The following is a 20,037-nucleotide window of genomic DNA, read 5'->3' as shown; positions in this document are numbered from 1 at the left end:
GTTTGTACAGGTTAACATTCATTTACAGATAAGTCTTCTGAAGTAAGGCAAAAAGGACAGATTTGGGATTAAGTTCTCATATTAATCTTCAGGAGGACCGAGAACAGCTGTAGAGCATTTGGATCAATTGGCTTCCTGACAACACAGAGAAGACCGTAGCAAATTAATCTGGCTGATGCACAGGCTCATTTTTCCTGGCATTTGTATCACTCTTCTAACATGAAGCATCTATCCCCTCTGCTAAATGCAGTAAGTGCTCATTCCAAAAATACAGTTCCCCTGAGCACTGGCACGGTTATCAGTGTTCCCTCGGCAACTATGTCAAGTCTGGAGAAGGTGGAAAGAAGACAAACACCTATCAGTTAGCAAGGAAGACACATTGGCCCAAGACCCAATTTAACTGCCAACAAATCCTACAGGGGCAGCTTTCAGAGCTATCAAACGCTGATCATGAGCATGACTGCAGAAGGGTGTCTTTCGAGAGGAATGGCAGAATCCTGGAGAGAAACAGCGAGATGGCCCGAACGAACCAGTTTATATATAATATTTAACATATACACTATATATAGGACCATCATATAGACAAGAAAGATGCATTTCTCAGAGGATGACAAAGACAAAAACACTTGTAATACACTCAGATTGTTTAAGAAACATCGTATGCAGTACCACTGTAACCATGTCACAGTGCAAGCACAGCTTCAACATTCATTGTTCTCAAGTAAATGAATAATTAGTAAAATGCAGGTAATACTAACACATGGAGTAGCTCGTGCTGTCAAGGGTCAATTATGTACATCGTATAAGATCCTAATTCCCCAACCTCTGATACATACATTTTGCAGCATAGTTTAATTCCAAAAGTCACTCTTGTATTTCCGTGGAAAATCCTGTAGATGCCTCTTGACTCCAGGGCACAAAACCACAGCTAGTTGATGACACAGATGGACAAGAAATTGGGATGCCTTATTCTACAAGTTTAAAGTGATTTCTCTCTTACAAAAGACAGAGAAAGAGCAACTGCAAATACATAAATATTTCTCCTTGCTCCAACCACATACATTGCCCTACAAAGGCAAACCACAAAGACCATCATTTGAAAATGTTCATTTTTATTCTTCAGTTTTCCTAGAGTTGTCACAGAAATTTAAGTTAACATTGCACCAAAAAAAGAAAAGCGTGCTGCAGAATTTAGGGCCAACTTCACTGCAAACCAGACTGGGTAGAAGTGTGTTAAAATAGATATTCTGCTTTAAAAAAAAAATAATTAATCACAGATTAAAGTAATAATGTAATATAGTTACCTCTCTAACAAAGCGCAGAAACAGAAAAACATTTATGTTTCCATTTATTGGCACTTACTTGAAGAATAGCATAAATATTCAACAGAAAAAGACAAATTGACCCACATGCAACTATTAAAACCCTCTATTGATGCATCTTTTTTAAAAGACTGGGACAGACACCAAGAGGCTCATTCTTAAGAAATAAGCAAGGTTAAAAAAAAAAAAACAAAAAAACAACAAACACAACAGTCTTGCCCTCACCACAAAAGAGTGAATGCACAGCAACTCTTTGGCATGTATCTGAAACTGCAAAATGAAACTATGCCATATTAAATGACAAGCAAAGAGACATTAACGACAAGTTTGTCCATTGGCCACAGGGGCAAAGGGCAGTCTGAACATAAAAAAAAAAAAAAAAAAAAAAAGAAAAGGAATCTGCAACTAGTAAGTTGACTATTGCAATAATTTAAGAGGAATGAAGTCAGAAGTAAACTATGACATACCTTGATTGAACTGAGTAAAACTAGTAAATAGGTTCTATTTTCTTTCTACAATAAGAATAACTGGTTGTTGGTCCTCCTCAGATCACCAAGTCTTCACGCTGTCATCCATTTCTACTTTTTATGGCTGCTTTCAGTCAAAGCTTCATCCATGGGAATCTTCCACAGCAGAGTTCAGAGTGAGCTTCCCTCCTACTTGAGGAAGTTTCTGAGCTTTTCTCAATTTATTACACATCACAAAGATTTAGTGTTTAAAAGCAAAACATTTTGCTTCATTATTGACTTCTCTGGAGAGAAGGCCTAAAACCACATAGTAAAGATGCATACACACATACAAATGGGGACCCAGCATGGGGAAGTTCAACTGCATAACAAGAGTCAATAACCAAAAATGAGGTTGCCACTGGAAATTTTGAAACAGCTCTCTATGATGGTTTGCAGATTTGTCCTCTTGTTTGGGGAATTTCAGTGTTGAAATAAGGATGCTTCAACCTACTGACTTTTCAAACACAGTATAAGAATCTGGAAACACATCAGACTACTGAATTCTAGACTTCCAATGAGCATCTGAATGTTACAATAGCAGAAGTAACTTGATGTCAATATCTGGGGGAAAGTGACATCAGGAGATTAAATACTGATTAGGCACATTTGATCACCTCAGCCTTTATAAAAGCATTCATGGTCCCTCATTGTTTCTGTCCATCAAAAGTCATACATGAGGACAAACACTATCTGTTAAAATAATGTACTTCTGAAGTACTAGATACTAAAATCTCACAATTTAATGTTCTGTTCCAAACATTTTTACTACTTTTCCCCATTAAAAGATTAACAGAGCATCTACCACTCTAATACATCATCTAAATGGGGAAGAAGAAAAGTATGAAACCCCAGAAGGTTCCACACTAACTTTGGATTTAGTCACAACAGCAGTCATGATCATGAGTAAAATCCAGCATGTAAATTTAAGACGATGATTCACCAACTTGTTCTTTCAGTATCTACTTAGAACACAGAATTGATTAACAGTCAATTAGAACACAAGATTCAATTCTTTTTCCCCCTCAATATTCTCTCTTTCACATGAAAACAAAAATTATAAATACCTAACACTCCAGGAATAAAAACAAATTAAGTAAGCTGCTTCATTGGTTTAAGACAGGACAAACATGGAAGTTTTCTTTTACCACATAGAGCACCACTTTCTATTAGTGAGGACACCACCTTTTGGCTGTTGGAAAGCCAATGTCCACAAGCAGAAGGTATATACAGTATTTGTAACTTACACCAAGAATATATCCATGAGAAATCCATAGCTTGTACACTCAGGTTAGCATCAAATATGTTTGCAATTCAAATGCTTACTGTACTATTAGTAAATGTCATACAAATCACTAGAAACGTGAATTCCTCCTCAAGGAACTATTCTGGAAGTTTTCTAGAAATAATGACATTTCTGGAAGTTCCTATGAGGAACAGAATCACATAAAAGACTCAGTTATACACAAGAGAAAGTCTTATAGATATCCAGCCTGTTTCTTGGTGTCCCATTAGCAGACTTGTGCTTCTCAATCAATAGGTAACTTAGCTGTAAGATCTACTGGTAAAAACGGAGATCTGGAGTCAGACAGTGAGACTGGAGAGTCTGTGTTGGTGCTAACTTCAGCTGGTGAGTCGCAAGAAGAGCCTGCACTGCTTCTATTGTCATCAAGCGCATGTGACGACAAACTGAAAACACAGCAACATCAAGATATGAGAAATTAAGTATTCTAATATTTCTTAAAATTTCAAATACTAGCTTTTCCATTCATTATAAACCCATTTTAAAAGCAAATCTACATCTTTGAAGGAACAGTAAACACTGTATTTTAAATAAATCTGTAACAAAACACCTTGCAGTCTCTTCCAAACACAGAGATAGCATTCTGATTTTTTTCTCCTTCAGCTTACCCAGAAACTGTTTAGAGATTTAGAGGCATCAAGCTGAAAAATTCATTGCCAGCTTCACCCCATGTCCTAACAAGGACCCAATGTATCCAGATGCCTTTTGCCAAGGCATTTAATGCATAGCACATTTACCATTCACTACATGTCTTATAGGATGCAAAATTTAATTGTAGATGTTCTATCACCAGAGATAGCATCAAACCATTTTTAAAAATTGCCACCTCCTAAAACAAGTAGCAGCAAACTAAACTTGCACTGCTGTGCCTACTATGAATAGAATGTGAAAAAAAATACATGTTTTTAGAATATCCTTAAAACAAATCCATTTTACTATCTCCACTGCAACAGGCTCAAAGCTTGTGCACAGCTTTGTACTTTAGCTAGGAGGCAGAGAGGCCAGAGGTACACTGTAAAAAATGCTTTCCTGATAGTCAAGAAGGTAGTAATACATACGGTATGCCTACAAAACTACAATACCAAATCAAGTTACCTTGCTATTTCAAGTCATTACGATTTTTTTTCCATGTAGTGCTTTTTTATCTCCTCACAGCAGGGAGGGTCAGACTAATTTTCTGATGTGATTAACAGCAAGGGAATAAATAAATAAATAAATAAATAAAACACCCACAATCATTAACATTCACATTTGATTGCAAGTTGAAACTGGATTCCAAAAATTGCCAGCCATAAGGTGTCTTTTCCTAAACATGCTCAATGCCCATATACATGAAATATGTTAACAAAGGTTATCAGTCAGTCCAAGAAATTCTAAAATTGTAGTGAATTTTACTGACGATTTACTATGATACTTTCAGTGCTTCAAAAATACAGGGTGTTTGTATTAATAATAAAAGAAAAAAGACAACACAAACTTCTTGCAGTGCTTCTGATGAAATTCACACAAATAAGAAGTATGGCATTTACCATCCCACACTGTCCGTGTGATGTGAAATTTCAGGAGTAAGCATGTTCATGGATCCTTGGAATAATCTTTTTGGATGATCTTCCATCTCTGTTACCCCTTCAGTATGAGACAAAGGAGGGATAAAAAAAAATAACATTTCTCAATTGAACTAAAATCTACATGCAATGTACTTCCAAGAGCAAACAAAATAGAAGTCCAAACTCATAATATAGCACTCACCAGACTGTAATATTTAAAAGATAGGAGTTTGATGCTGAAATTTTAAAGACCACCGCTTGCAAATTTTTTAGCGTAAAATTTAGGAGAATTTAATGAGTTTAGACTGAGGTTTAGACATCAGATAATCATTCTTCAGTAGAGGAAAATCAAATTTTCATTTTAGTTTATTCAGCTAATCAGTTCACTGACTAGCTGCATCAAAGCAGAGAAGCTGAGAATAAGGAAAGGTGGTTTTCCTGTTGCAATTAATAAAGGTGGTTCAGAATTATCATTAAACTTACATATTGAATTTGACTTCCAAATACACCAAAAGAAAAGACAGCAGATGTATGCTTAAATAGACTATGTAAGAACAAAGAGAAAAGCATTTTAAAAATCTGTCTCAGAGTCAGAAGTGATCTGTTACAAAGATGAAGCAGAAGATATATTTAAAAACAGATGCAATAAAATAATGTTATGCTAAACTCGAGAAAAAAAAAAACAAAAAACATAGGATGAGAGAATAAAAAGCTGTAAGGTATCTACCAGGTCTCTGGATCAGTTTGTTTTTGAAGAGTGACTTTAAATATACAGTATTCGCGTACTTCAATTAGTCAGGACTTTAAAAGATTTTTGTGAAATCAAGTATATATTTATCAATTTGACTGTTTTATCACTACAAACAGTTCAATTTATTTGGTCAACTGTAGCACTATTTCTAGTCTCTCTATTTTGGTCAACTATTTCTAGTCTCTCAAAGCATCAGACAGCTGGATAGAATTAGGAAGAAAGTTATATGAATTATTTTAAAAGTAACAATTTATTATGTTAGCCAAAAACAAATACCGTACCTTTTCTTTTTATTGACCCAAGAACACTTGGTCGAATGCAGTTAATTGGACTCTGGCTTCTCCTGCTAAAAGAAGGCAGATGCTATACTGATATCACCATTAACAGAGGAAGCCTGAAAACATGTAAAGAATCAAAAGATATTCAGATAACAAAGAAAACAAAACAGTGTTTCAGAAAACACTAAGAAAATAGCCATTAAAACAGCCTATCAAAAATATTTCTGTTGTTTTATTTTCATTTATTAAAATTTTTAAAAGAAGTACCAGGAAGCATAGACCTTAACAGAAAAGGTTAGGTCACACTATTTCACAACTGGGGCAGACTAAAAGCTCATGTTCTAGGTAGTGACTATTGCTCAGCTGACAGGCAACACTTTGCTCAAGTGTTATAGCCCAATGAAGTTTAATTGCTTTATTCCCACAAAGCTCAAAACAACATCCAATAAAACTAAAACCAGAATCTGTAAAACTCTGATGTGTGTGTTTTCTCTTATCAGAATTACTTAAAAAGTGATTAAGAGCAATATAAAGATAATACTGCAAAGACATGCTGAAGTGCAGCCCACTTTCCTGATGTTCTGACACAAAAAATTTAACCAACATTTTAAGGCACTGTAAAATCTAATGTCAGGATGAATGCATGAAGTTCATTTGTAATCAGGTATCAATTTTAATTATTTATATAATAAGTTCTTGTATTTCAAAAGCTTACTGCAAACTAGTTATGCCAATTTCCTATTACTGATGTGATCCGATACTTACCTTGAAAATCTCCTTGTTGGACTTGGGCTAGGACTTGGAGGTAATCCACTGCTACTAACCAAACTTTGCAAAGACGGTGAGAAACATTGCTGAGAGCAAAACAGTTTGAGTTATTTACATATAAATACTGTACCACACATGGTAAAAACTGATCCTTATCACAGGTAAATGAGTAATCCAATATTAATTTCAAGCAACCAATCTGGCTGGGTATACTAAGATATCACTTTTGGTTACTGAGGAAAAAAAAATTGGACAGCTTCAATTGTTACATAAAACACATGCAAGTTGGCAAGCATTTATTTCACCATAGTCTGGTTAAACAGTTCATAAAATAAGAATGTATGTCCCCTCTTCTTAATTTACATTGAAAGCAAATGAAAAATAAGTTTTATCGACCACAGATTAGCAGCAGAACACTCCATAAAAATTCAGATGGTGGTTTCTGTTTTGGAGTTTCAGGGTAAGTGGTTTTTTTGTTTGTTTGTTTACTCTAGTTTCTGGTTTGCAGCTGAGGTAGAAAGGAGCAGGTGGTTAAATCTTTTGCTGCTAAGTTGATTGAATTTAGTTAGCACTACTTAATAGAAAAGCTTCATTACTGCATTTTGCTCACCTTCCCTATTCCTCTGGTAGGTGAAGGAGCTGGAGAGACTGGGATAAAGTCTACTTGCTTTGGTGATGATGATTTTTCAAAATCATTGTCACTCTGTAAATAGGATGCACAATTAACCTTATGAGCAACTATCTTAACATGAAAAGGACTGCTTCATGTGGAATTGAGTAAGACTCCAAAGTTACCCCCTTCTTATTCATATATATACATATATACACACATACATTTACATAGCTATGTAAAAAAAAAAAGCCTTAAACATTACTTGTGGAATACCAAAACATGGAAGAATATTTGGACATGCAAACATTCATGTTATTTTTCGTGACACACCAGTCCAAGGAACTGACATGTATCCATGAAAAACTGGTAATTCTATGCCTTACTGTGTGAAAAATTGCTGATCAAAAACAGCAATATATCAACACCTTAACAGGAGGTCAAAATATAAAAGAAAATGTTGACATGCGAGTGTCTTGATGCTGATAATAGAAATACAAATAAAAGCATGAATTCATTACCAGGCTCAAGCTCTCCTCCCATGACTGGCTCATCTGCATTGCTACTTGCACTTCTCTACAAAGAAGAAAACAAATGTATTGTCCTACACCCACAAAAAATTGCATTAAGTATTTTTGTTGGCCTTAATGTTTACCTTTCATGTACTGTTTCTCTGTTCATCAAATTCATTCCTTCTTCCTATAAGAGTAGGAAATGAAAAATTAAGATAAAAAAAGATCTGCTACAGCAAGTCAGAAAAAAAAAATAGTTCCATTTCACTTCAGTATGGAGGTTTTATTCAGCTCTGTTGACTAACAGTAACCTTGAGCTCTCCCTAGGTGAAGAGAAGAGAATGGGAGAGAAAAGAAAAGCAACATTTCAAGACAGACCATCCCATAATAAGTGTTAATGGGAGGTGGCTGTTTCTCAAGAAGCTTTTTCTTTTCACATTCACTGTTATCCAAGAGGTAGTTACAGAACTGAATAATGTTCATACAAATTAAGATTTCTGCCCATGATAGAGTATCTTTATGCACTCTTGCATAACATTATTTTTTAAAGTAGTTTCTAGCATAAGTAATATGCTTGAAATTATGGATCCACAGAATAAGGAATACACCTTACTCTGTGTAACTAGCTAGACATTGTCAGCATCTGGGATAAGGTATTTTTTCTAAAACAATCATGAAATATTATTAAAATGGATCAGAAGTGTAATTAAATAAACTTTCACACCAAGTAAAAAGTTGATCCATTCTCCTCTTGACTATGAACCATTCCTTAAAACGCTCAACTGAATACTATCAGTCTGTTGAGTGAATGAAGAGATTCCATAATTCAGTTCAAGAATAAAAGTGTAACTAAATATCTTCACAACCATCATTATACGTAGGGAGAGTCTAACTTAGTTCAATTGTGTGGTTTGCTAAGATTTGAAAGACCTCAAAATTAGAGCACACTGTTCCCATTTGTGCTGGTAAGAATAGAGTGCTGAGAATTTCAATTTCTGAATTCAGCTATCAAATGCAGATTAGGAAGTGTCAGTGTTCAGCTTAATAAATGTATGGAATAAGTGTGAATACAAAAGTATATTCAAACAATTTGAATTATCAAACTTTATTTCATGTACTAATAGCAACAAAACAAGAGTTATTCATGTTCTCAGCTCTAAAACTGTCTTGAGTGCTTCAGAATCTGTTCAAGCCAGTACATTGTATGCTTAGTAAGCACAAGCAGTTATTTTCTTCAGGGTTACTATGCATGCACCTTAAATATCCAAGGCAGGAAGCAGAAGCACCTTACACCACTTCAGAAATCATATCCCAAAAAATGCTGTCTGAAGCATTCAATTAGTTTTACAGAAAAGAGAGAAAACAAGTCTATCCATTGCAAGCTTGCAATTTTACAGGAAAAAAAAAATCAAACATCTTAAGGCCAGTTTATCATTCTACTGTCAAAACGTAGAATTTAAAATGGAAGAGCCACAAGAGTTTCAGCTTGTTGATTTTAAAATTTGTGCCTTTAGACTGTGGTCTGTTGTCTGGTGACAGTGCTATTTAGGCTTCAGATATTCACCACACCCCTCTCCTTTCCTAAGTATTTGCTCTTACGTCCTTCCCCTCATGCTGTAACAGCACAAGTAATGATCTGGATAAGAATATTATACAGATGAGAAACAGCCCAGCCAAATGCATTTGAACTATTTTTTTTATTTTTTTTCCAAAATTGCTTCCTTATCCAGTTCTTTTTATGGCTGCACAGTCTTGTGCCAGCACAAGTTGAGGAATACTTTGTCACTGCCCCTGAATATTTATGCTGGCTCTACTGCCAAAAACTCGGTGAAACTTTACCCTAAGGGTTTACACTTAAAGGTCTCTTTTCTAAAATGTTCATTTTAAGATTTTTTCTTCTTTCTCAAATCTTCTCTTTACTATAAGAATTGTGTTTTTTGTTGTTGTTGTTGTTGTTGTTGTTTTTAAATAAAATTTGGAACTCTGCAAACAAGATACAGCCTTTAGTTTTGAATATACCTTGAAGCAGTGATATACAGTATGCAGCAGTCTACTGTTTCATAGCAAAATTTATAGTTATTTGAAGGCCATCGCACACTGACTGCAAAAAAGCTAACCACGTATAAACAATATTTGAAAAGAATTGCAATCTGTTCTTACCTGTTTGATTTGATGAAGACGGCTGCTAGGAATACGTATAGGAGATGATGGCACAAACTGCAGAACAAAACAACATACAACTGAAACACTTAAAGAAAAACAAACAGGGGAGAAGGGAGGGAAAGGTGCAAAAATGTTAATAACTACTTTATAGCACTATCCTAAACTCTCTCTACTGTCTTCTCTACAGAATGATGCTGCTTTTAACTAGAACACTGCTACCTTTCATACATGTATATATGGTTGCATAAATATTTTCATCCAGCAGGCTCCCCAGTAGATCCTTAAAAATATAAAGCCAAAACTACACATGGTGAAAAAAAACTTCTGGATTGTTGCCTACCTACAAATAAGTACTTTGACAGATGAAAATAAAATCATCTACTGGAGGGCTATCAAAGAGTTAAATAGTTCCTTTCAGGTTTCTCAAGATCTTCACATATATGGGTGACAAAAATTGAAATTGGAGAGGATGCCACTAAAAATGCTCTTAATTCTATCAAGCTTTGCATCAAGATCTCCCTGGAACACTATGATCTAAAACTGCATACTCAAAAACAAAGTAATTAAAGCACTTGTTTTCTCAAAATATCATTTCCTTTCATATATTTCCTGTCCCTCAAACATTCGACCATCAGTTGGCTTTTGTCATAACTGAACCAGGGATCAAAACCCCAAAGCTTTAGTCAGAGAGGTTTACCTTCAAACCCCTTCAAAATACAAGGCATCTTTTTTAGAATGGATGTCTTCAATAAGTAAGGTTTGTACTATCACTAAGTGTTTGTCATATTTCATGCAGTATGAGGCCTCATCAGCTACACAAAACTGGTCAGAGAACTAATACTCATTCTGTTAACCAAGTACTGCAACATCTTCTGATCAGTGTCATGAAGAATGCAAAGATTTTGCTGTCCTAAACAAAAAGCTATGGTAAGTTATGACAGATTACTAAGGCTTCATATATCCAGAATCCTCCCTCTAAACAAACATCAAGCCCTTTTTCTTGCAGAAGATTTTAGTCTCACACAAACACAGAGGATGTTTAATGCTCATAGCAGAATGTAGTCACCACAACACACACTACTGATGTCCTGTGCTTACAATTAGCTACTTCTTCAGTCTAGTTTAAGTCAACTTTACTCTTATACCAGGCTCCCAAAAATCCTATATACCTACTAAAATTTCCTCCAAATGTGATGAACCAACGTTGACCTTGAGTTGACCTTGATTGTGGCACAGAAAAGGATCTGGACAATAGTGCATTCCTGCCTGTTCACTCGGTCACTCCCTAGTAGAAATGCATTTGTTCCACTCATTACATTCTGGTTTTATTACTTTGATCCAAGTATTTTAAGGTTTAACATTAATAGAACATACATGTATATCAAATCAGTGGGTCCCAGTGTATAGTAAATATATATAGAGAGAGAGAGAGAGAGAAAAAAACTCAGCTAAGCGCTCCTCAACAGGATCTGATGCAGATTTGACTAATCCTACATCCCATCTCTAACAAGTCATGATCTTCACTCTGTGCTCAAAATCCACTTTTTCCCTGTTTGTAGTACTTTACTTCTTATGAAAAGAGACTATCAGAAGCCCAAGTCACTTTAAAATGATACTTGCTAAAGCAGCCTGAATCCATCTGTTAAAATTATGATAAGTCAGCACAAAGCTTAATAAATAAACAAATAACCAACTATTAAGACTAAATTACCAACATGGAAAAGAAACACCTTCTGCTTTTTTCCTTTTCCAATGTTTTATAATTTTTTTCACTGAAGGTAAAGTTTCACTAGCACCAGTTTGGCAGGCAGCACTCCCAAAATAAGCAGTCAGCTGCCCCTGGTGCCACTACCCTTCCATTTCTGGCCCTGCACTGCCACCTCTCTTCTGCCAACACAAGCAACTATGGGGCCACGCAGTGAACCGTAACAGGGAACTTACCTAACAAAAAAGAAGAAAAAGAGACAAACCAAAACAAAACCTTTGCTGAAATAGCAGCTGAACATCTAACCACAGCCTAAAAATGTTTTGCCTTAAAAGAAAAAAAAAAAAAAATTACTCACTAGGTGCCACTGAGGTTCTGGAAGGAAATAAACAGATTCTGAGTATAGATGATCCTTTCTTGGCAATTACATGTATTTACCAGAAAACCGCAGATTAAGAACCACATGGCATTGCATAGCAGCCCCTGTAGTTGTCATTAGAAAAGAGCTGGAGTCTGAGACTTGGAAACGTTATTTAAAATAAATAAATAAATAAATAAAAATTTTAGAATGTAGTTGAGGAACTAGGACAACCACCACAACAGCCCTGAAGATGGTGCTAGAATATGACCTTCAGTTACTGAAGCATTTTTAACAACTCCCATTGTTTCCATGAGAGGTAACAACAGATCAGAAAAATGATGATCATTTTTTCACAAGTTTAACGTAAAATGTTAGGTGAACTCATAACTGTTTAAACAAACTGTTTACGTTAACAGTTTGATTCAGTTACTGAACCTTTTAAACCTCCTTATTACTGCTTACACTATAGTAAAACTTAGATTAGTTTTTCTGAAAATAAAAAAATGTTTTGAAGTATACTGTATCACTTACCTACTACAAAATTAAATTTATCAAAGCAGATGTCATCCAGCATCTTGGGATATTCTCTAAGGTCAGAAATTTACACTTGCTCTAAAAAGAATACCAGGTGAAGTTGCTTAGAGTCCTTAATGCTGAAGATTAATTTTCTGAAAATTGCTTAGCTATAGTTGATCCTGGTTTAAGACAAGAGAAGTATAGGATAATCTCTAAATTCCTTTTCATTTCCATGCTGCTTGCCATCCTCAACAGAAACATAAAACAGCCCAACTCAAAGAATTGTTTCAAAGCAGACAAGGCATTGATATAGCAGCCAATGAAGCATCTGATTTTGAGCATAAGTTTCAACTGTATTTTGTCAGCACCTGCGCAGCAGGGAATGAAGACATTACAACCCTAAGAAATCCACAAGACCACAGGGATACATCTTCATAGGTGCTAGTATTTACTTCCAGTCTCTGATGCGCCCCCCAAAAGGGATTGGAAGGACAGGATCCTATATAGCTCCAGGTGCAAGAAAAAAACAGAGAAAAAGCTCTTCATATACAGGAGAATGTATGGTAGGGAAAAGACAGGGAAGAGACCTAACCTACCTTTCACCTCTCGGCCTTGAGATGCTGCTCGCCAGTTTTGGAACCCGCACTCTCTTCCCTGAAAAGCTTTTCTACTTCAGGCATGACAACCCAAAAATGCAAACTGAAAATTGTTCCTGAAAATTCCTTTGTTAGCTCTAAGACAATTTTTGTTCTTAAGTACCACACTCAGCTTTCCTCTCTTAACAGAAGAGCATATCTCATTTTCTAGAATATTTTTATTCTCAACGCTAGAAAAACTGTCCATTGACAAGTATTAGTTCTCTTTGACATTTAACTTTTTGTTCATTTTTAAGGAATCCATTCTCATTTCATTCCTTGGCCATTGAGTCAGAACTACTTCTCATCTACTACTGAAACCAGAATAGTTACAAAATCCAGAAGACTGCAGTATCTGTTTCTGGTACAGCCATACGAGAACTAGTACTGCTTCACGACAACTTACAGGCAATGCTTCCCAAATTAGCATATTTTTTTCCCCCAACAGCTGAAGATATTCAAGAAGTAAACCTAGTAAACTGAGCTTTCACCTTTGTTTCTCCTTTAGTCTGTCCACAAGCATAAACAAACTTACCCTGAGCTGCAACCCTAGAAAATACATGAAAAAACAGACTGTTGTTTAAGAATTCTTGACCACAATACAGTCTATAACGCTATTTCTTAGCAGGAAAAAGTGAGTTCTAATAATCTTTCTGAAGTTTTAAATAAGTATCCTGGTTTTGTTACAGACACAAGCCCTTGCTGAGGTACTTGTCTGGCCTGACTTTAAAGCAGAAATTTACTGAAGAGGCAGCAATCAGGAAAACATGAGAGTAGCATTCTTCAACCATTAACATGGGGCTAACAGATTATTTCTAAAGCATTGTCAAAAAGTATCTAAAGAAACAGGATAACTGCCATCAGGTTTACAGGGGACTACAGCTTTTAAAAAATAAAAAAAAAAAAATATGGATATCCACAAATCAAAATGCACAGAAACCAATATGGTAGAATTATTTTGTGAAATAATTTTAATTAAAAAATTAATGCTACTCCACTCCTGCCTGAACATAGCTCATTTTTTCCAAAACTTGCTGAATGCAGCTAGATGTTATCCCAAGTCTACCTGTTTCCTAAGGCTGTCTTAGAGGAAAAGTTGCATGAAACTTTGACAAAAAATTCCTTTTAGTAAGAGGAAATAACTATCCAATGTACCCTGGTCCTTTCGATAAGGGTTACCAAACCAATCTATGAAATCCTGTGCAGGTGTTCTCAATTGGCCAAAATCACACCCTCCTATCACAATTTATAAGGTGCAAAAACCACAAGATATACTACATTTTCTCTGGGTTGAAGCTCTGTATTTTCAGATTAATAGTTTAAAGATTCAGATTTTGGGGAGCTGTAGTAACAGAAGCGTAATAAAATTTGAAATCACAAACGAATGTTTCTAATAGGAGGAATTATTCATTCTGGGGGTCTCAAGCTCCATTTTCTATCAGCCATTGTATTTTGTTATATCAACTGTTGATTACAACACTCTGTTCTGACTTTTATATAATAAGTAATTTAAAATTGGAACATCACTGCATTTATTTCTTAAACTTCAGTAATAATAATACATCTATACAATTGCTTTTCTTTGCTAACTACCTTTCTTACTCCATCTTAGAAAATCAGCTTGTATTTTATAAACAAAGTTATGATGACAATGAAATGCAAGTACTCTCCATGGTCAAATGGCCTATAAATAACATTTCCCTATAGCTACAGCATATTACTGTCAGTGTAGAGCCTTGTTTCTGAAAATATGTGGTATTAGTTTCACACATTACAGCCTCATTTTATTCTTTCCTCCTGTTTGCACACTTCTGCTTTGGGCCTAACATGGTTGTCTAATAGTTCTCTTACCAGGCTGTGACGATTCATAACCGTGGTACTGTTCCTGCGGGTTCGCAACACGTTAGCCTGGAACACCTGTGAATTATCACTGTGAAAAGAAACACTTGTCAAATGCAAAAGCCATTTCCTTCCCATCAAACAGTACCTCTTATTGTAAGCTCAGTTTCAAATGCTATGACAGCAATTGTTTCAAGACAAAGCGCCTGAGAGACACGTATGTAAGAACACTTCTGGCATGTTGGCTGAATGGAAACCAAATTGCTCTTCCACCCAAATCTCAACTACTTTAATTAATGATTTTAATTAATCACACTGAGACTGCAGAACTACTGAAAAATTAAGACTGATCATTTCTGTGGGAATTTGTTGGGTTTGGAACAGCTACAGGCTTCGGACATCATTCAGCAGAACAAATTTGTAATAGCATATAAACAGTTACTGGAAACTAGCTTGAGTGCCAGCAGAGCAAAAAATCCAGCATCTCGATAACACTTATCACTGCGACCATTTAATAAGTTCTCAACTCTTTTTCAGTAGAGGTTAAATTAAGCATACCGTGAAAGCAGTTTAAAAAGTCCTAAGACTTTTGACCCCAGTCACGTCTGTAATCAGGAAACAGCACATCAATTTAATAGCACAGGGTTCATTATTTGCCATAACCTGTGTTCCTTTCTCAAGGCAACTTTGTTGCTATTGATTCCTAAAGCAAGTTTCTCTAGTCATCACTAATGTTATCAACAGTGTACTTAATGAATGAGACTGAAGAAAAGAAATAACGATCACTAGAATATAAAATTTAGAGCCACGACCCTGTAATCCTCATGCCTAAAAATCACTGAGGAATTGCATAAGCCAACAGATCCATATGTCAGGTTGTAATAAGATCCAAGTAACAGGAATTCACTGGGTTGTATCTTTTTGTCTCAGCTACGACAAAAATACGGTCTCTTAAAACTAATCTGACCAAGAGTATTAGTGTGTTCTAAAGGCTGATAATCATAATGCACTTTAAAGACATGTCAGACAGAATCCTCCACTACGAAATACACCAGTAGGACACAAGTTTTAGATCATTTTTATTCTGAGCTAGATGAATGCTAACAAAGCTTTACTCGGAAGTAAGAGTCAATAGCAACTGCTATAAGCACTGTGCTTTCACCAAGAAGAATGTGTTGCCTCTAAAACATCAAATACAACACTGAAAAAAGTAACTGATGTCCAGTCAAAGACATTTCACTCAATTTACACCCACAAGAAATCAAACATTTGCTCTTTGACAGGAAGTAGAACAGGAGGAATTCAAAGAGGTCGTGATTTGACATTTAGAGATGAGATTTACTGGCCGAGGCCAACAACTACCACTTCTCTTTAGTGTAAGCGTACTGGCTGGTACATCAATGCACAGCAGAGCATAAATGGTGCATGCTGAAATCTAGGTTTTGAATGGAAAAAAACAGGTTTGAAGGATTCTGCAATACATTATCAGAGGCTGAATCCAATACTCGGTGCTGACTAGAAGAGAAGAAAGGGAGAGGAAGGAAATATAAATATCCTTACCTTTATTTTCCCTTGCAAAAACACTAGAGAACTGGTCAGATCTCAGACTTAACTTTCACAGAAAATTCTTATAGTTCCCAATAAAAAAATAATAATATTGATTTAGCATGAGAACAGGAATCAAAAGTTCTGCGAAAGGTACATTCTTTGATCTAAAACATTCACCTGGAGATGCTCTCTGGCTTTACAGTACCTTTTTCTCTAAGCTTCTTACTAGATCTGTTAACGAGGAAATCAAGTCGGTAGGCAGTGACGGAGCAGAAAGAGCAATCTGTCCAAGAGCAAGAGCTTTTGTTTCAGTTTACCCAACAAAGCCGTTCTGGGAAAAAAATGAAGTTTCTTGCCAAGAGCTGTAATCTTGCAAAAACAGTTTTCTGCTGGAAAATTCCTAACTAGCAGGCAAACCACTGCAACCACCTGAAATTAGTTCAGCAGGATTTCAATTTAATCTCTATAAACACCTAGTGTAGTATACACGCCGTTTTAAGGCAAAAGCTCAGGCTATATGCCCAGAACTTGACCTAAACAGTTTGTTTGCAGCATGATTATCAGATGCTGGGCTGTTTCTTTCACTTGGCTGCTTTGTATTTTTAAAAAGCAGAGCATCTCAGAGTTCATAAGGAACAACTTATAAGGCTAAGCTTATAAGAACACCTATGTCTCGGTTACATAATTAGTTTACCTGCTCAGAAATCTGCCTGAGGAACAACTACCACTCACAATACCTCTGTACCGCATCAAACTGTAAAATGATAGCGGCTTCATTGCAATTACATAAAAGAAATGCAGTGTTTACTTAAAATTAAATCACGACTGAGTGATAAAAACACTAATATTTTCTCTGAACTGTAGTGCAGATTCAGCTGTTTTGGTACAACATTTATGAGAGATGTATTCATCAATTGATATTTATTTCTTTACAGAAACATGAAGTTTAAGGGGAGGGAGAAAAAACAAAGTACTTATATATTATGCTATCTTTTACAAAAGTTTAGTGTCAGTATGCTCTCCCATCTGCGGACATACTGCTAGTAGATGCACATAGCCCACCCTGAAGTTAGATGTTACTGACATCATCTAAGAGACATTGGGGCATCCCCCAACTTCACAAACTGCCCCAGAGAGGCAGGAAACGGTACTTTGAGTTATAAAGTTACCCAAACACAAAATTATATGATCGTAGACTGGGTCAGGTTGGAAGAGACCAGAGATCACCCAGTTCCACCAGGCCAGGTTGCTCAAAGCCCTATCCAACCTGGCCTTGAACGCTTCCAGGGATGGGGCATCCACAGCTTCTCTAAGGCAACCCGGTCCAGGGTCAAAAAAAGCACCCCACAGACCTGCACACCTGAGAGCTTTGCTCTTAACCCTTGCCTGTGTATCAGCCGAGGAGAGCTTGGCAGAGAACACCCTGCAAAAACTCACCCCCCCTGCAAATGCCAGCTGCTGTTAGGCTAATGGCAATGCCCAGACAAAACCACCCACCCAGCTCCGTGTGCTTCTCCCAGCATTACACAATAACAAAACCAGGAGCAGCCACAGGACAACCGACACTGCTTAACACTAGCAGAGCACCTCGTGTAACGCTCAGGGTCCCCCTCAGGCCCCGGCCGAGGGCTCCGGGCCGGGCCGGGCCGCGCTCACCTGAGCCCGTGGATGAGGGGGGCGCTGTTGGATCTCCTCAGGCCGCCCCCGTCGCTCGGGGCCGCGGCGCTCCCCGGCGGCAGCTCCAGGTCCAGCTCCATTTTCTCCTGAGCCATCGCGGCCCCGGCCCCGCCTGCGCCTGCGGCTCGGCCCGCTCCGCCGCGACGCCCATTCACTGCCGCCGGCCGCCGCGGCTCCTCCTCATCCCGCGCCGCCGCCGCCGCCGCTCCCCAGGGCGCGGGGCGCTGCGGCCGCCCCTACAGGCCCCGCGGGCGGCGCCGCGGGCAGGGGCCGGGGGCGCGCCGGGCCCGCCGAGGGGGGCGGCCCCAGCAGCGCCCCATGCCCCTACAGCAGCCCCTACAGGCCCCTGCCCGGCCCCGCGCCTCCCGGGGCCGCCGCCTGCGCGCGGGGCGGGGCGGGGCGGGACGGGACGGGACGGGACGGGACGGGCGCGGAGGCCGCGGGACGGGACGGGAGCGGAGCGAGCGCCTCAGGCCCGACGCCCCCCGCCGCCGCCGCCAGCCCCGCGCATGCGCCGCCGGGAGCCCCGCACGGAGCCCCGAGCCCGGGGCCCGCGCCTGCGCCGAGCCCCCGGGGGGCCGCGGGGAGCGGGGCTGGGTTTGGGATCGGGGGTTTAGGGGTTAGGGTTTGGGATTTGGGGTCGTGGTTTTGACTTTTTGCTGGTCTTTGCAAGCTCAGCTGTCTCTGCAGCGGTTTGTATTGCAGGTGGGGTTCTCAGGCAGCCTTTCCCAACGAAAATAACCAGAGAAGAAAGGCAGATTATACATAAGTAATATTTTTTCCATAAATCCCATGCCTAAGATAGCATTTTGTAACATCAGCCGGCTGGGTGAATTCCACCCACTGGGATATTTCCCTGGTATTTTAAAGTATTCCCATTTTATCACCCATGCCATAACTCTTCGTGCCCGCTCGTCCCTCTGCATCATTGCACTTTCCCCCAGTCTCTGCTTCCGTCATTCACCTGCATCCTCCCCAGGCTCTGTTTAACATACCCTTTCCCTTCTTAATCCCTGTTCCCATGGTAATTTGCCCTGTTTCTCTTACTCAGATCTTTGCGATTTCCTCATTTCAGTCTTTGATCTCATTCTGTTCCATAGCACAGCTCCTCCACAGCCACATCCCCTTTCCTCTACCTCGTTACCCTCCTCTTCCCAGGCCTCAGCTGGCCTCCTGGACAGTCACCACTTTCTTTCATGTATGTTCCCATTGTGGTTCTCTGGGTTATAGTAAAGCCCCGGTCAGATAGCAGGTTGTTGTGTAAGTGCCAGGCACCAACAAAATCTGAGTCCGTGAAGCAGGTGTTTTTGAGCTCTCAGCCACATTTTGGATGCTGTTGACTTTTTCCAGGTACGTAGCATTTGAAGCTTTTTGTCTAGTAAAATCCACATAGTTGCGTGATGCAGTCACATTTTGCAGGTGTTTTTTATATTAACAGAGCCAACCTATGTGTGAATATATTTCCATTCCAGGCTAGATGTTTTCACTCAAATTGGCTTTTTGGCACTCTTCAGCTGACAAAGTGCTTGTGCTGAAGCACCAGACAAGGAGAATGGGGCAAGATCTTTTATTAAAGCTTAAAAATATGGTGTTGCTTTTAGTGAATGGTGGCAGTAAGACGTGATTAATAGCTTTTTTGTTTTTTTCCTCTTGAAGTACTAGATCCTATTTTTCCAGTTAAACAGACTGACCATAATTACCAGAAATCAAGCACAATAAGGCTTTAGTGTTTTTGTTTTGTTTTGTTTTTCCCAGAATAGATAGGGATTCTGTATCATCTCAAAGAAAGGCATCATTACTGGCTACAATATATCATGGTGTAAGCAATGGCATAAGGTTGTAAAAGGTTTTCCTTCTGCAATAATACAAAGCAGGGAAGTTTGTCTCCAGGTTTTTCAACATAAACACATACTGATAAAGCTTGAAAATACTTTAAATGTACTATGCATGGGCCCTGTTAAGTCATCGTAGAGACACAGTAGGCACAAAGTGTCAG

The 20,037-nt window shown here is 38.2% G+C and overlaps 1 protein-coding gene across 3 annotated transcripts; it reads right to left on the bottom strand.

The window, feature by feature from the left end:
- Positions 1-1,092: 1,092 nt before the first annotated feature.
- Positions 1,093-18,563, bottom strand: LOC101795408 (P2R1A-PPP2R2A-interacting phosphatase regulator 1). Of its 3 annotated transcripts, none has more exons than XM_027464905.3 (10): positions 18,021-18,563; positions 14,829-14,907; positions 9,758-9,814; positions 7,741-7,784; positions 7,607-7,661; positions 7,086-7,178; positions 6,473-6,561; positions 5,711-5,775; positions 4,661-4,757; positions 1,093-3,517 (listed from the first exon to the last, which is right to left on the bottom strand). In XM_027464905.3, exons 1-10 carry the CDS (start codon positions 18,134-18,136, stop codon positions 3,358-3,360), a joined length of 855 nt encoding a protein of 284 aa, XP_027320706.1. In that variant the 5' UTR covers positions 18,137-18,563; the 3' UTR covers positions 1,093-3,357. The 3 variants fall into 3 exon arrangements, with proteins under 3 accessions (XP_027320706.1, XP_027320707.1, XP_071899132.1); XM_027464906.3 differs by having other exon boundaries at positions 5,711-5,772; XM_072043031.1 differs by lacking the exons at positions 14,829-14,907; positions 18,021-18,563 and adding an exon at positions 10,934-11,141 and having other exon boundaries at positions 9,758-9,845.
- Between the last annotated feature and the right edge of the window lie 1,474 nt (positions 18,564-20,037).

The sequence above is a fragment of the Anas platyrhynchos genome, chromosome 10 (genome assembly GCF_047663525.1).
Source record: "Anas platyrhynchos isolate ZD024472 breed Pekin duck chromosome 10, IASCAAS_PekinDuck_T2T, whole genome shotgun sequence".
NCBI classification, from domain to species: domain Eukaryota; kingdom Metazoa; phylum Chordata; class Aves; order Anseriformes; family Anatidae; genus Anas; species Anas platyrhynchos.
The sequence above is the reverse complement of the archived record's forward strand: the minus strand, read 5'-3'. Positions and strand labels throughout refer to the sequence as shown.